This window comes from Mesitornis unicolor, unplaced genomic scaffold (genome assembly GCF_000695765.1).
Source record: "Mesitornis unicolor isolate BGI_N332 unplaced genomic scaffold, ASM69576v1 scaffold2659, whole genome shotgun sequence".
In the NCBI taxonomy this organism is placed as follows: domain Eukaryota; kingdom Metazoa; phylum Chordata; class Aves; order Mesitornithiformes; family Mesitornithidae; genus Mesitornis; species Mesitornis unicolor.
In genome coordinates this window covers 34854-50719 of record NW_010205039.1, presented here as the reverse complement: position 1 = coordinate 50719, position 15866 = coordinate 34854, and the positions used below count along the sequence as shown (strand labels likewise).

At 35.6% G+C, this 15866-nt stretch overlaps 1 protein-coding gene across 1 annotated transcript in view; it reads left to right on the top strand.

Moving 5' to 3' along the window:
- MGAT4C (MGAT4 family, member C) overlaps nucleotides 1-2196 on the top strand; it is a 7679-nt gene extending 5483 nt beyond the window's left edge. Inside the window, exon 3 of the mRNA XM_010191236.1 lies at nucleotides 1040-2196. Coding sequence (XP_010189538.1) covers nucleotides 1040-2196 — 1157 coding nt within the window. The remainder of the gene's footprint in view (nucleotides 1-1039) is intronic.
- Nucleotides 2197-15866: the final 13670 nt, after the last annotated feature.

Here is a 15866-nt window from a genome sequence, read left to right as displayed (position 1 = left end):
GAATGGTTTCTGGGGGTTGTACTTCACTGTACAACTCCATTTTGAGGAGACTTAAGCCTTGAGAGAAACTCTGAATCACTTTATCAGAGCATTCTTTTACAAATCACATTATTTTAAGAAAGCTAGGATAGGTTCAACTAAAGTATGCCCTGTCAATTAAAAAGTCGTATTTTTTTTTTACATCAAAAGTCAGAAAATTTGAGATATATTAGCAAATATCTAAAAAAAATTATTTGGACTGCTGATAAAAATGGAATGGATGTGAGCAGATGTGAAAATTCTTCCCTTTTAATTAAGATGCATCTCTCCCTAGAAAGATGTAACAGCATTAAAAAATATTTATACAAGCACAGATATGCAGTAGTAAGTTCTCTTCTTCTTTAAAATAATATCTAAGTTATATCTTGCAAGATGGAATTCCCTGTAAAATGCTCAAGAAGTCCTGAAACAGGGTTAGAAGAAGATCTATTAAAAAGGAAAAACTTGACAAATTCAGTTAAAAATTAACATGCAGGAAAAAGTTATCCATGCAATATTCATAAAACTGTAAAGTTATGCATAAGTGTAACTAGTCTTGTAGACTGTTTAAAATTATAAAAGTTTGATAATTTATCTATAGCTCATATTTTTGTGCTGCATTTCATAGCTCCTTGCTTTTAAAATATTGTGTGAATGATAAGTTACAATCCCCTTTCTTTTAGCAGATTTTACAGCCTTATCATTATCTGTGTGGTTCCCTCTGCCAGGCATATACGTGCACATTGCTTTGACTTTTGTCCACTACATGCTGTTCCTCACAGTTAATAAGTGAATGTTTAATGCAATAGGCTCCATATGTCTATTTACTTACAATGCGATTCTTCTTTCATGAAAAGGCAATAAATATCCTTTGTTGCATGCAGCTTAACATACCAAATTTCTCAGACTTCACCATTCAAAAGGTTTATTTAATATGAGCACAGCTCTGGAGGATAGCTTTGTGGTGAAATGGTTTCCAAGAACAGATACTCAGTTTTTGTTTAAATTGTCTTTTGTACAGGGTACCTTACAATTGGGCTGTCCTCTGTGAAACGGAAAAAAGGAAACTACTTGCTTGAGACTATCAAGTCCATATTTGAGCAGTCAAGTTATGAGGAACTCAAAGAAATCGCAGTGGTAGTGCAGCTGGCAGATTTTGACTCAGCCTGGTGTGAAGGGATGGTCCAGGATATTTCACAGAAATTTGCACATCACATAATTGCAGGCAGATTAATAGTTATTCACGTCCCTGAGGAGTATTATCCTGTACTGGATGGCCTCAAGAGAAATTACAATGACCCAGAGGACCGTGTGAAGTTTCGATCCAAACAAAATGTAGATTATGCTTTCCTTCTTAACTTTTGTGCTAATCTTTCTGACTATTATGTGATGCTAGAAGATGATGTTCGCTGCTCAAAGAATTTTTTGACTGCTGTTAAGAAAGTAATTACCTCACGAGAAGGATCCTACTGGGTGACTTTGGAATTTTCCAAACTGGGGTATATTGGAAAGCTTTACCATTCCCATGACCTCCCACGCCTGGCCCATTTTTTGTTGATGTTCTACCAAGAAATGCCTTGCGATTGGCTGCTCATCCACTTTCGTGGGTTGTTAGCTCAAAAGGAAGTGATACGTTTTAAGCCATCTCTGTTCCAGCACATGGGATACTACTCGTCTTACAAAGGAGCTGAAAACAAGCTAAAGGATGATGATTTTGAAGAGGAATCATTTGATATCCCTGACAACCCACCTGCAAACTTGCACACCAACATGAATGTATTTGAAAACTATGAGGCAAGCAAGGCTTACAGTAGCATTGATGAGTACTTCTGGGGCAAAGCTCCTTCCACTGGAGATTTCTATGGGATTGTATTTGAAAAACCCATTAAAATCAGTAAAATTAAAGTAGTCACTGGAACTGAAGACCGGCAAAATGACATTTTGCATCATGGGGCCCTGGAAGTAGGAGAAAAGATTGTAGGGAGTAAAAAAGGAAGACAATGTACTACTTACTTGAGACTAGGGGAATTCAGAAATGGGAATTTTGAAATAACAGATGTAGAGCACAAAGTTCTGTTTGATATTAACTGCATGAGAATACTTGTTACCAAAAGTCAAAAAGAATGGCTGATCATTAGGAGCATTAGTGTCTGGACTTCTCAAACACAAAATCAATAAAGCAAAGATACCTGAGATGGTACAGGAGTGCGTACAATCACTTGGATCCCAACTGGTGCCATTCCCCAGAAAAACTGACATTTCTAGCTCTCAACTAGAGACATGAAAAATATGGGGAAATCACAAAACAAGCAAAGCAATTTATTTTTTACTAGTTTGTCCAGGCAATATACTAACACTTATTTGTGGAAACTTTTGAATTTTATAGGAAATACAAAGTTCTTAAACCTCTCTGAGATCTTGAACCCTTTTTTATTATCATTTCTCTGTAAGGGAGATCTTCTGGACTAAACAGAATAAAACAGAACTTCCTATAATTACCAAAATGTTTAAAGCTGTGACCAGTATGTTGTGAAAAGAAATTGGATTGCACCTTACTCACATATAAATTTAAAATGTTACGGTAGTATGCATTTGTACAATAGTTGGTGATGTGTTTCTTTCAAAGGCAGTTGTGACAAAGAAATCTGTCCTGAAACTGGCAGTTTCATTCTGAGCACTGTAGGAAAATAGTGTGGCTAATCATTGCAACTTCTTTTCAAAAGGGATTGTATGTAACATTATAAATCTGCCATGACAACTATGTGAAAAATAGATAATTGCATCTGTTATTCTGTCTCAACAAATATTCTTTGTTCTTTTTCCTGGGTTCTTTCACTGAAATGAGCACTACTTGGATTCTGTATTACTTAGGGGACCAATTTACTCTCCTTACTATAACAAAATGCCTCACAGTAAGCAAGCATTCTGCTTTAGTACAGATGTTGCTATCAAACCCAAGCACCTCAAGGGCAGCACTGTCTCTTAGACAGGCATCTTAACAGATCTCAGCTACAACGTTCTCTGTTCCTTCACCAAATGAGGAATTTGCATATAGCTGAATATTGCAGCATGCTTTCCAAGGACTGTTATGCCTTCCACGTGTCCAGTCCATGTGTGATGCAAACATAAACTGTACCGAGTTAATCAATTGGAGGTGACCGTAATCACTAGTCTTTCCTGGATGATCTCTAGCCAACAGAGCAGACACAAAATGAAGATTTCATTCAATGACAAATTAATGTTTCTAAACTTTTTTTTTTCTTCATTTTTCTCATTCTGAACATGTTAGTTTTGTAGACATCTTCCCACTGCCTTTGGTTATTCTCTGTAAGCTTGTCTTGCCTGGCTTTAAACTATATACAGAAAAGTTCCCTCAGTTGTCATGACTTCAGTGTTAGCTCTGGCTTTTTAGTGCAACACACAGGGAGGCTATATAGCTATAAGATTTATACTATAAGCATACATTTGGATTAGAAGAATCTACGGGGTTTTTTTCCTCTAAGAAATCCTCCAGAAACTCTCAGTAGACACACTAAGAAATCCATAATTATCAAGAGTGATACAGATGAACACTGTACTGTCAATCTCATGAACACTGTGATTATCATCTAATTGTATAGATGGGTTTTAGTTAAATCCGGAAGGCAAGGATTAAATGTCAAGAAAGCATGCACTGACCAAGAGTGAACTAACTACTGTACTCAGTGCATCCAAACTCAACCTGGCTATTTCAGAAGGGTAAATTATTCAAAAATCTACACAAAACAGCAATGTTTTTGCTTTTCCTGGTTCATAAATCCTGATAAATTCAGGTCCAGGTTTGACAAATCCCCCAGTACAGAGGTAAGATACAATTTAAAATTAATATTCTGAAATATGCTTCTACATAATTCAGAAAAGCATCCTCTTCTCAAAGAAAGTCTTTGTGCATTTGTTCCTTAATACACAACTAAATCTCTATTCTTCATATTCATATGTTCTGTAAAAAAGATTAGAAGTGTCATACATGTTTAACTTGAAAAGAAAAATAACATTTTATGAAATGAAAAACACATGTTAATCTCAAATGGTTATACATACTTATGAAGGACTTGCTTTTTAATAATGATCTTCCATGATCATCAAATAATTAACTGATAATTATTCATTAGTCAATACCATTTTTTTAAGGAATTGTTATTCTTCTATTTTTCCCATCTGTGATTATTAACAATTCATGTCAAAACAAACATAACTATGTTAACCAGGAACATTACCTTTACTTTTATTCAGAAATGCAGTATGTCCAAACCAATCTTCTAAATTAGAATGGAAAATGTACTCAACCCCAAGGTTTAAAACGTTTGTGTCATCAAAAGCATACTCAATGTGAATGGCTAGTACAAGTTAAATGCTTTCAACATAAGCCTGAAGTAAATTAAATTGTATTTTTAATTAAGAGCTGAAAAAAACTGCTTTCCTTTTTAAAACAACAGTAGTAATGAGTCTCATTTTTGATATTGTGACTTAGCAGTGAGAACTCCGATCTGACTGTTACCAAGCTGAGAGGGTAAAGCCCACAAATACCAAGTGAATGCCCTCAAAGGAAGCTTTCCTTGGGTGTGGATAGTGGTATGTGATGGGAATGAGAGGTATGCACCACTCTGCATGTTGAATTTGAGCTGATTTGGAAAAAATTCTCTATGATACAATTATTCAGGGAGAGGAAAGTAAGATAGTGTTTTGAGCACTCACCTTAATCCATGGGTCCCAGCTCCTCATTCACAGAATGCATATTTTATCCACACCATTCACATGAAAAATGTCACCAAATTTTGGAGGAAAAAAAGAAGCTATGAAATTAATTATATCTGGTTTTCAGACAGATTTCAGACAGATATATTTGATAATACCTTTTTTCTTCATGTGCTAAGTAAAGTGATTGCCTTCTGAAAGGGAAATATTTAATCAGAGGTGTATATGTTCACTAGTACTTTTCAAAATTTGGATTTTACTCTTTTCACTGATGAAGCAAAAGATGAACAGTGTCACTAAGCTCCATTCATTGGTGTATACAGTTGATTCTGTTGATGTGTATTTCCTGGGTTAATTTGTGGACTGAACATCAATATTTTTATACTGAAATGACAATTCTCAGAATATTACACTGTGGTCTGCACATTGATGGATCTATTCTTCACTAATATACATGTACTGTTACTATTGGCACTGCTTGGGATTTCTCATTGTATAATGTCCTCGGGTTTGTCTTCTATTTTTCTTCACGGAGTGTAATCCTTCTGATATAAGAAATTCTTGGGAAGTAAAATACTACTCACTGTGAATTAAAAGAAGATCTGAGTCCTTAGTTTAGTGCAAGATAAACAAAACCAGAAGACAGTAATTTTCAGGCAAAACAGTTATAACATATTTACTATATGTTCTATGAAAATGATAATTCACTAAGGTGCCATATGAATGTGTTATCTTTAGATCAATATTCTAACATGATGCTCCAGTTTACTGTATGCTCAGTATTCTCTTGTGTTAGACACTAATGTTTTTGCTTTTATAAAGGGAAATCAGGAACTTGATCATTATTTAATTATTAAAAGTTAAATAAACAGGAAACTAGAACACCTTAGAAAATATTTAATCATGGAAAACTGTTACAAGACAAAAAAACCCATGGTCAACCATCTTAAAAACTGCAGATGCAATCGGCTTTCAATGAGAAGCAATTAAGCAATTAAGTGATTTTCATGTCATATTCTATATACAAAGACAGATGAAGTGTCTCCACCACTCCATCAACTTTTCAGATAAAGTAAAACAAGCAGCTTAATCCTTGGTCTTCTCTCCCTCATCTTTGCAAATGAAAACTACAAAAATTCTACTTTGTCTAGCAGAAACAGGATTGACCTATATGTCATAAAGGAATGACAGTGTTGATTTTGTAAAATATATACTTTTTTAGTATAAACAAAAGTTTGTCTTACATTTTCTATTTTAGCTTTAGCCATCCTGGAAGGCTGAATTGAAAATACTCTCCAAACTGATGTATTTTGGTATCTCTGGATGCCATTTTCCAAGTTCTTGCCTCTTTTACTAGTTTTGTCACTGCAAATACATTCTATGTCACCTAGGCACCCTTTAGCAGCACAGACAACCATGTAGGCTAAGGTTAGAGTGCTGCTTCTGCTGTAAATGGAGAAAAAGAAAAACACGTTCAGAGTCATCTCAGCATACAATGGTTGTCTAAGATCTGTTTACCTCTGCTATGGTGGAAGGCTATGCAAGTGGTTTGGTGTTCATTTCCTAGATCATTAGAGATACAGAAGATCTGTTTCTTTTGTATGATTGCATATAATATGTATAAACCTACATAAAAACATATGATACATCTAAGCCTTCACAGATATCAGCAGCACTACTCTTCACAGCAGGGACATTCAGTATCTTCCTCATAAATACTATCTTGCATTTTCAGTGAATAAAATTTGTTCAGCTTTAAAATGAGAAATATTAATCTCCACCTTGAATCAAAATTATTATTTTTTACATGTTAGTTTAACAATGAAATTAAGTACAAAGATTTGTTACAATAGTATTTCCATAACAGTAATATGTTGGTAAATTGACATGAAATTATACTGTCATATGGGCAGATACTAGACTATTTTTCAGCACTATTTCTAGATTTTTTCAACTGTCATATTGTTTACTACAAATTCTCAAATAAAATTCCACTTTGTCCTGACAGTTGTAAAAAGGCTCTCAAAATTCCACATTGAACTTGACAGTACTTTAAGTAGGGTTATATTGCTAACTAAACTCTTTGCCAGACCTTTGCTGGGCTTATGGAAGAGTTTCACATTTAATGAGTAAAGCTGAACATCAAAAGCTGATGCTCATTTCCTCCATTCAGCTGGTTAAATAGCTGCCTTCCCTCATTCTTGCTATTTACTGATTAACAGCAGTTTAGCTCTTGCCAGTTCAGGAAAACCTGCTTGGCAGCCATGGAGATCTCAGGCTGTGAATTCTAAGTCTCAAAGATACTCTTTGTACTTTATGAAATGTTCCTTTTTCTGAACAGACCTGTGCTGTTTTTTGAAAACCAGCACAAGCCCAGTATTCAGTTTCCTGGGCTCTCCCTTGGTGCTATTAGAGCGGGTTTTCTTCCAAGATAACTGCATTGAGCAAAGACATTAAAAAAGACACTACCAGCAAAAAAAATAACTGCTATGCAAAAGCTCTACTTTTAAATTTAAAATCAGGTTCAAAGGTTTCTTTGTGATCAAGCTTCATCTATCCTGAGCAATTTACATAGAAAAGATTAAATTGCCATGGTGGCAAGAAAAAGTTAAATAAATATGTGTGTACATTTCTGCTGTATGATTGCGCTTACACTAACTTATAATTTAAAGGTCAGTCTCAGATTATCTCCATTGTATTAACCCTTTTAGAGTAAAAGGGAGCCCGTGATGGCCCCTAGAACTGCTCTTTTTTTTTCCTGTCCCAATGAAAGTAATAGATTCAACTTTCAAAAGCATTGCCTTGGGCATACACACTGACTGATGTGGTACACAAAGAACAATATTGTCTGTCTGTCCAGCCTGTTGTACTACAGCACTGGAATACTTATGTCTACCAGACTAGGGGTGGAAATGTAACAAGGAGTAGTTCCTACCCTTGTTACACTACCTGAAATGTTTTTGGAAATAAATGTAAGATATTAAAAGACCCTTTAGCTTAATGCACTTTAACCACAGTATTATTCAGTTTTTTCTTATCTTTAGATACCACATTTTCATTTGTTTTAACTTGGGCCAAAAGTGCATATAGCCCAAGAGAAGAAAGCATACTTCAAAGGAAATTTGATATTGAGTTATTGTATACGTTGCTTTCTCAAATGTACGTTCACCTTGTTCTGATAACCTGGATTTAGAGTTCCTGCTCAAACTGAAGTCTAGAGCTGCAATTTAAAAGGTTCTGACTTTTTTCCTTAGTATACCTTGCACCATTAAGAACAGAAATCTTAAGGCAGAAGTTAAAACCTTATATCAACATTTGCTACTGCTGGAAGTCACTTACTTTGCACTGATGCTAGTTGGGACGTATCAGTTCATCTGCAACTGTAGAGTCTATTCTAATTTAATATTAAACTTCTACCAACACACACAGATATTCCCTCCCTCCCTCCCTCTTTAATTTCAATACTGAATAAATGAACATCTCGGGTAAATATTGCAAAACCACTGTCACCCCCATTCAGGGAACTGGGACCGTTACTGTCATTTATTTCTCAGAATTACTTCCTTCATTTGGCCATTGCTCAGTATATTTAAATGCCATATCTGCTGAGAAGACGATAAGCATGCTCTAATGAGACACCCTTTTAAGGGAGAAGTGCCAATTCTTTTTTTTGCTGTGTGACTCTAAGGGTGCACTGTTTGATTTTGTCAAAATTATATGCACACCTTCTTACCTCCATGAAAATCTTGTAAAGCAAACTCGTTTTGTTAATTACTCCTGCAAATGGTTCCTGGCAGCAAGTCTGGTTTTGCATTTGCAGGGTGAGCCAGGTTTCTCTCCTCCACAGAGCTGTATACCATCTTTCAAGGAAGAAAAAATATAAAGCAACAAACCAGGTCTTCTCTCTAGTGCTTGCTTGCTACCTTTCAAAGATGCAATTTCTTCCATATGTGTCCTCCCTTCACTCCATCAAAATTGTACATTAAAATCAGCATGTGGTCCTCCTCCTTCCTGATACCTCAACTCACTTCCATCTGCACACTTGTGTTTTTCTTTTGGAAAGGGATAGTTTTAGTTTACACAGAAACTCTTACATTTGGGGAATAAATGACAAAACAGAGACAGCAAATTCTTTCAAGGGTCCATTTCTTTCTAAGCATTCAAAATGAGGTATGCAATATATTCCCTAAAAGGAGAAAAAAACTTTTCCCTAAGCATGTTTGTTAACTGTTCCTCACACAAAAACAAACAAACAAGAAGTCAGATAAGGCTTTTTAAATAGGTGTGTGCCTGTGTGTGTATAAGTGCATTAATAAAATGTAGCAAAAAACCACATCTATAGCTGCCTTCTGCACCAAAGACTTCAAGCTCTCTGGCTAAGGAGAGAAACCATTTCTTGATTAAAGTAGTGTGTCAGAAATAATTTTGACGTTAACTTTTCTAGAGTTAATCACTCTTTCTTCTGATACTAAGCCAATTCCATAGAATATAGCATCTTGGGTAATCTCTCTTGCCAAGCTGTTGCACGTATTTTGTAAACATATGTTACTTTTCTCAATGCTGATTACACAGAATCACAGAATCACAGAACGTTAGGGATTGGAAGGGACCTCAAAAGATCATCTAGTCCAATCCCCCTGCCGGAGCAGGAACACCTAGATGAGGTTGCACAGGAAGGAGTCCAGGCGGGTTTTGAATGTCTCCAGAGAAGGAGACTCCACAACCTCTCTGGGCAGCCTGTTCCAGTGCTCTGTCACCCTCACTGAGAAGTTTCTTCTCAAATTTAAGTGGAACCTCCTGTGTTCCAGCTTGTGCCCATTACCCCTTGTCCTATCATTGTTTGTCACTGAGAAGAGCCTGGCTCCATCCTCGTGACACTCACCCTTTAAATATTTATAAACATGAATGAGGTCTCCCCTCAGTCTCCTCTTCTGCAAACTAAAGAGACCCAGCTCCCTCTGCCGCTCCTCATAAGGGAGATGCTCCACTCCCTTAATCATCTTTGTAGCCCTACGCTGGACTCTCTCCAGCAGTTCCCTGTCCTTCTTGAACTGAGGGGCCCAATTATAATGAATACACTTACCTTGACCATAAACTATTGATAAAATATTTTTCTTGTCTTGTTCTATTTGAAAGATCATTTTTTCTCTTTTAAACTAAGGAAATACATTTGTTCTTTTTAATAGCTTTAGCATAAACATTCTAGAACAAGGGATTAGGAACCACACGTGTATTCTGGTATGAAAATGTGTTCTATTATTGTACTTATAGCAGATTTGAGAAGATATATTTCAGCCGTTAAAGTATACTTAAGCATTTATCTGTTAAACAAATCCAAACATTAGAGTACCTTTGTTTTAAGGCATTGTGAGAAAAAAATGCACAAGACCATATTACTAGAAAAATCATTTCCCAAGTTTCATTTCTTTTGCCAGCAGTAAGGCACCATGTTTCTCTAGTTCTGCTTCATGAAACCCAGTTTCTCCATATCAAGTATTTCCCTCTCCGCCACAAAATTAAGTCATATCACATTCAGGTTTGTATGCCTTTAGTTCAATGACATTTTATCTTTTTATGCTTATTAAAGGTTAAACAATTTTCTTTTAGTGTCCTAAAGAAGAAAATGTAAAGTTCTGGTTATTATGCCTCATTGCTTTGATAATTAGTGGCTACTAGTTGTTTTTATTTATTTATTTTCATAGATACAGATTTTCTGAGGAGTGAAGGGGGTAATAATAGGTCATGATTCTACATCATGATTCTTCATCACCTATTTCTGTCATCACTGTCTTCACATCCAGATTTTGCTACTCTCACATTCACTGCAGGTCCATACACACACAGTGAAAAAAACCCCAGATAAACAGAAAGGCATTCTAAGCAATAGGTTTCTGTTAGGATAGAGAATTAGCAGCTCTCAGATATTTCAAGTTCAGTGCAAAGAAAGCTAAAGAACATTTTCTCCAGCTGCCCTGCCTTTTCACTGTGACATTTCTTCCATTTCATGTGCCTCTGTGGATACGTGAGTTAAAGCTCACTGCACTTAGTAGGAACTTTTCTATTAACTTTATACTACTTTGTTATTCCACTGCAGCTATAAATCTTCTGTCGTGTAATCCAGATTGCTTTCTGGTCTAACTACACCGTGCTGTGTAGATGCACCCTCTAGCTGCCTAGGTGGTTTTAAATCTGGGATAAATTACTAACTCAGCAAACATTTATGCAGATATTTAAATCAGAGAGGTGTCTACTCCTGCTGAGATGGAGTACTGGAGCCTAGCATGGCATGCTACATCACCTGGAAGACTCCTTGGGCATGTGTTATAGCACCATAGGCGTCTGACTTGCATCCAGCCAGCTGACAGCTTACAGTAGTTTAAAACCTTACCACTTGCTGGCTTTTGTTGTATTTCCCTCTCCCCACTTTGCCTAAAGTTACAGTCCCAGCAGTGGGAGCTGATGGAAGAAGCAGAGCTCAGCAAACCCACTGCTCAATGCAGCATCTTTGTGCAAACCTACTTTCACAAGTATCTTAAATATTCTGACAGGCTGGGGATCTGGCGTGCCAGTGGCATTGCCCCATGTTGCCTTTTGCTCCTGCCCCACCAGTAGTGACTGGTGAGGAGTTGATTGCTCAAAGCTTTCAGCTGGCCCTTAAAATAGTCCCTCTTGGTTTTTTTGTTTATTTGTTTGTTTGTTTTTTCCACATTTCCTTCCCTATGCGAAACAATCCTTACCATTATTTTTGGAGCTATCACATTTTAGTGCAGTAAGATTTTGAATAGCAAGGTAATAAAGATATTAAGAAATGAAAAGAAAAGCAAAGCTTTTAACTATAAAGTTTCCCAAATCAATGATTATCAACAGGTCAGATCAAGTAACAAATTAAGAGGCATTTCTCTTTTTTTTCCATAAAATCTAACTTTGGTTAGTTTAATTTTTTTTCCTCTCATATTTATTAGTTGCACAGGCAACTAAAAATGAAAAACAACAGCAAAATATTCCCACCCTTACTTCCAAGTTTACATAGATTTAGAACTTTTTCATATTTGCCCACATGGAAACATCTACCATCTGGTGAGCATACTTTGGTCAGACGCTCTGCTCCCAGTAGTAACGATGTCTTGGAAAAATTCCTAGTTCTTAAAAAAAAACAAACCCAACAAATCTTTGTCTGTGCCAGGATAGTTTTTTGGCCAGATGCTTATCTGAATTACCCTGATGAAAATAACTACTTCTAATACTAGTTGAAAAACAAAGGCTATACCTAAATTTTCTTTATTTTTTTTATTTTATTGAATGTTAATGCTATAATTAAATAGACTGAGATTATTAAAAGAGTCTCAAAAACCTTTTCAGGGGAACAAGATCTTTAGTTTAACTTGAGTAAGAAACTAGAGACTTAAATTCCCTTCTCTCACACTAAAGCAAGTGCTAAAGCAGATTCCTCAAGAATTTGAAACTTTGAATTTCAGGAACCTGGAACAGAGCCTCCTTCCTCTTCTTCATCTCCGTATAAGTTATAGAAAAGCATCATTCTTCCAAAACAGTCTTTATTCCAAAGAATAAAATTCAAAATTTTATAAATGAGGTGTAGATTAAATCTTATTAAATGTTTTCTGTTTGTCCCACAATTCTAAAATGCTGCACTCAGTAGTTTTACTGCCTTCACCACAGTTGTGTTAATGGGCCCCGTTTTGGTCTTTAATAACATAAAATTTCACAATCAGGAATTATTTGTGTTCTCCCTGTTTGCTTCAGTTCACTGAAGTTTTGAGACAAAAATGTGGGAGACACAAAGAAACAGTAAGGAAAAAAATATCTGTAGCTTTCAGGAGAATTGTTCATTTTTTATCCCTTTTGTTGGAAAACAGATCTTTTCTCCCATATGGCACCTCAGAGAAGAGTTTTTGGCACTGAGACTGCTATTTGCAACATATTCCTAAGTGCTAATGCATCTTTTTAAATTTTTTTTTCCCTTGGCTGCTTTTTTTAGTTTTCTGTTGTGTTTAAGCAATCACTGTCTGTTACAAACCCGAGGTGGTTTTGTGTGGGTTATTTCTTTTCTTTCCTCTTTTCAGCTGTACTGGAATCCAGATGAAGACATGCTAACAGCTTCTCTTTGGAGGTTCTTTTCTGTTGGTTTGTTGTTTTTATTAATCAGAATGGGAACTATTTGCAAGAAGCAGTTCGTCTGATAAATTGAGCTTGTATTTTCTTATTAACTGCTACAAAGAAAAGATACAGAAAGAAGTGGGCCTAAATTGCCAGGGCACTGTTACTTTTTTTTTCTTTGGAATGCCCTGCCTCACCTTGGTAGTGAGCACGTAATTGATACACTGGATTACATCTGAACAGGAAAAGCAGAGAAATTACTTTAGCTTAAACTATTCCTTGAGCCTAAAGGTAGCAATTCTGCAGAGGAGTCAGATGTAAGGAGGGGACAGTCACTAAGAAAGCAATAGATGACCCAGGTGTTTTTAGTGCTCCCCAAATATTCTATAATTTAACAACTTTCAATCTTTATCCAAAGACTACTGAAATTAAAAAGAATATATGCCTTCATTTCAACAAGTCTTTGAACACATCTTAATTCGGAAATTATCTCTAATCATTAAACTAGTCTTAGTGATGCATTTTGAGACAATAGTCATGAAATTGAAGCACTATTGGTATTGATGTTTTATAAGAAATATTATTCAGAGTTACGCAAACTTTAATTAAAATAAGTTACCATCGTTTCCCCTAAGCTGAAAATAGGTTTTTGTAGATCTGCCCCACTTCTGTTGCTATATTTCCACCACCTCCCTGCACTGTGTTGGTACAAGTACTCAGTGAGTCAGCTAGTGAATCAGAGAATAATAAAATATTGATTATAACCAAGAGAAAAAGGAAAACTTTGGTGTTAATTCAGTTAACATTTGGGCCATATCTGTGCTTGTGCTGGCACAGCTGAGGGATTGGACACTGTGTAGTTAAAGACTAAGCAGTTGTCTGTAGCTCCTGAGACATTTATAATCCCTTTCCTTTTGTGTCTCTATTAGCACATTTAATAATCTCATTGTCTCAGATCTAAAGACATAAAAATGATAAATCAAGTGAGACAAAGAAAAAAAATTAATCCAAGCATACAAAATAAAGCAGAGAAATACAAAGAGTAACCAATACCATAAAGTAAAACTACAGCACAGCCATGAGCTCGTTCCAAGTCTCCTTGTCTTCTCCTTGTTCAGCTGCAAATATTTTATTTTGATTTTTCTTCTTCTTTAGCCTTTTATAATTTTATATAAATTGTAACCTCATGGCCATAAGAAAATCCCCATCCAAAATAGTCATCACCTATTAAGTTATCTATCTTAATAAAACAATTCCTGTAAATAAATTCTTTAATTTCATTCATGTCTTCTGCTAACTATTGTTATAGACAAGCATTTGCCACACTGTAAAATCATACTGATTTGAGAACTTCAGCTTGCATGCATAAATTAGGACTTATTTGAATACCAGGTATGCATTTTAAGTATCCATAGCCAAAGAGATGACCACTGTTGCTAGCAGACTGCTAAAAACAGTTGATTATAAACCAGGAGCTTTATGAATGAGTCAAGAAAATTAAAACCAGAAAACCTAAGAATCATCTTCTGGTTGTATTAAAAAAACAATCTTCCAAGTAGAGTTTATAAGTCTATCAATTATTTTCCAAAATTTGTAAGCACATGCATATTCTTAATACATAGTAAAGGCATAAGCATAAACAAACACACATGTCATGGTACTGATAATTGTCAATTGTGTGACATTTCAGAGAATAGGCACAGACACTACTGCAGGACCTTGGAGTTGTTAACCAGTTCCTGGTTTTAGATGTCTACTTGCAGCATGTCCCACAGTTCCCACCTCTGTGCTAATTCACCACAGACACTCAAAAGTGTAAGCAGAAGACAATAGTTGAGGCAAGCTTCATTGCCAGTAAACAAGTTTCTTAGTGAGAGGGTGCGAATTCATGGCAGTGTTGAAGAAATGTGGGGAAAAAAAAACAGAGAGGAGTGTTTTTTCAGCATAGTTGTAAACCTAAGGATAGAAAACAGAAGACTAATTGAATTGTCCAGTACAAATTTCTAATTTAACTTTCACAATTGCTTGATTTTTTTTAAGATTGAAAAGGACATTTGGAATTGCATAGTTTTGCAAAATAAATCCAGTCCTCTGTTTGCAAGATGAATGGGTACTTTCAGTTTTAAAAATAGTGAAATCAGAAAAACTGTTATAGGGTGGGAAAGAGACTGAAAGGCTGGAAGGGATAAAACTACATCAATCCTTTCCATTTCACAGAGGACTGGACCCAAAAGTTATGACCTTTAGTAAAGCAATTTTTAAAAAATGACAAGAGTGTGAAAAAAAGCTTCTAGTGCTGCAAAGTCCATTGGGAAGCAAGTAGAGACTGAGACATGTCAGAGACCCATAGCATAGATCAATATCAGATGGATTCAGAAAGGCAGGAGAGAATAGAGAAAATAGAGACGAAGAATGTGAGCCAAAAAAATTTACGCTCATATGAATAATGTTCCCTGTTATCACTTAAAGAAGACAACAATTCAGACAAAATGGTATTTCCTGTTTGTTCTGTTTTGGTTTTTTGGGGTTTTTTTGTAGTGCTGGAATAGAAAATAATGATGTCTAATGGGACCTATGAAGTTAGGTTTGGAGACATCAAATCTCTACTAGTATTACATGTAGATCTTCAGTGTGAAGGCTGCATTCTTAGTTATGTACATTGTGGAAGGCCTAAAGATGAATTTGGTGCAAAAAACATTTTCAAATGAACCCAGTCTATATGGGTGTTCTCCGCTTACTCAATTTATTTTTCAGTCTCATTTCTTTTAATCAAGAATTATTTTTTTCTGCTTCAGATTAGTGTAAAAATATCAGAAGTGTTCTACTCACGATATCTCACACTTGCAATTAGGTTGTTTTAAACTAAAGATTAGGAAAATCAAAGTGGGGAAAAAGAAAAAACCTAACCTTTCAGCATTTTCAAACAAATTTAACCTGTTTCTGGTACATAAATGGAGAAAGTCTGTGATTGTTTTTGGACAAGATTCATCTTCATGAGT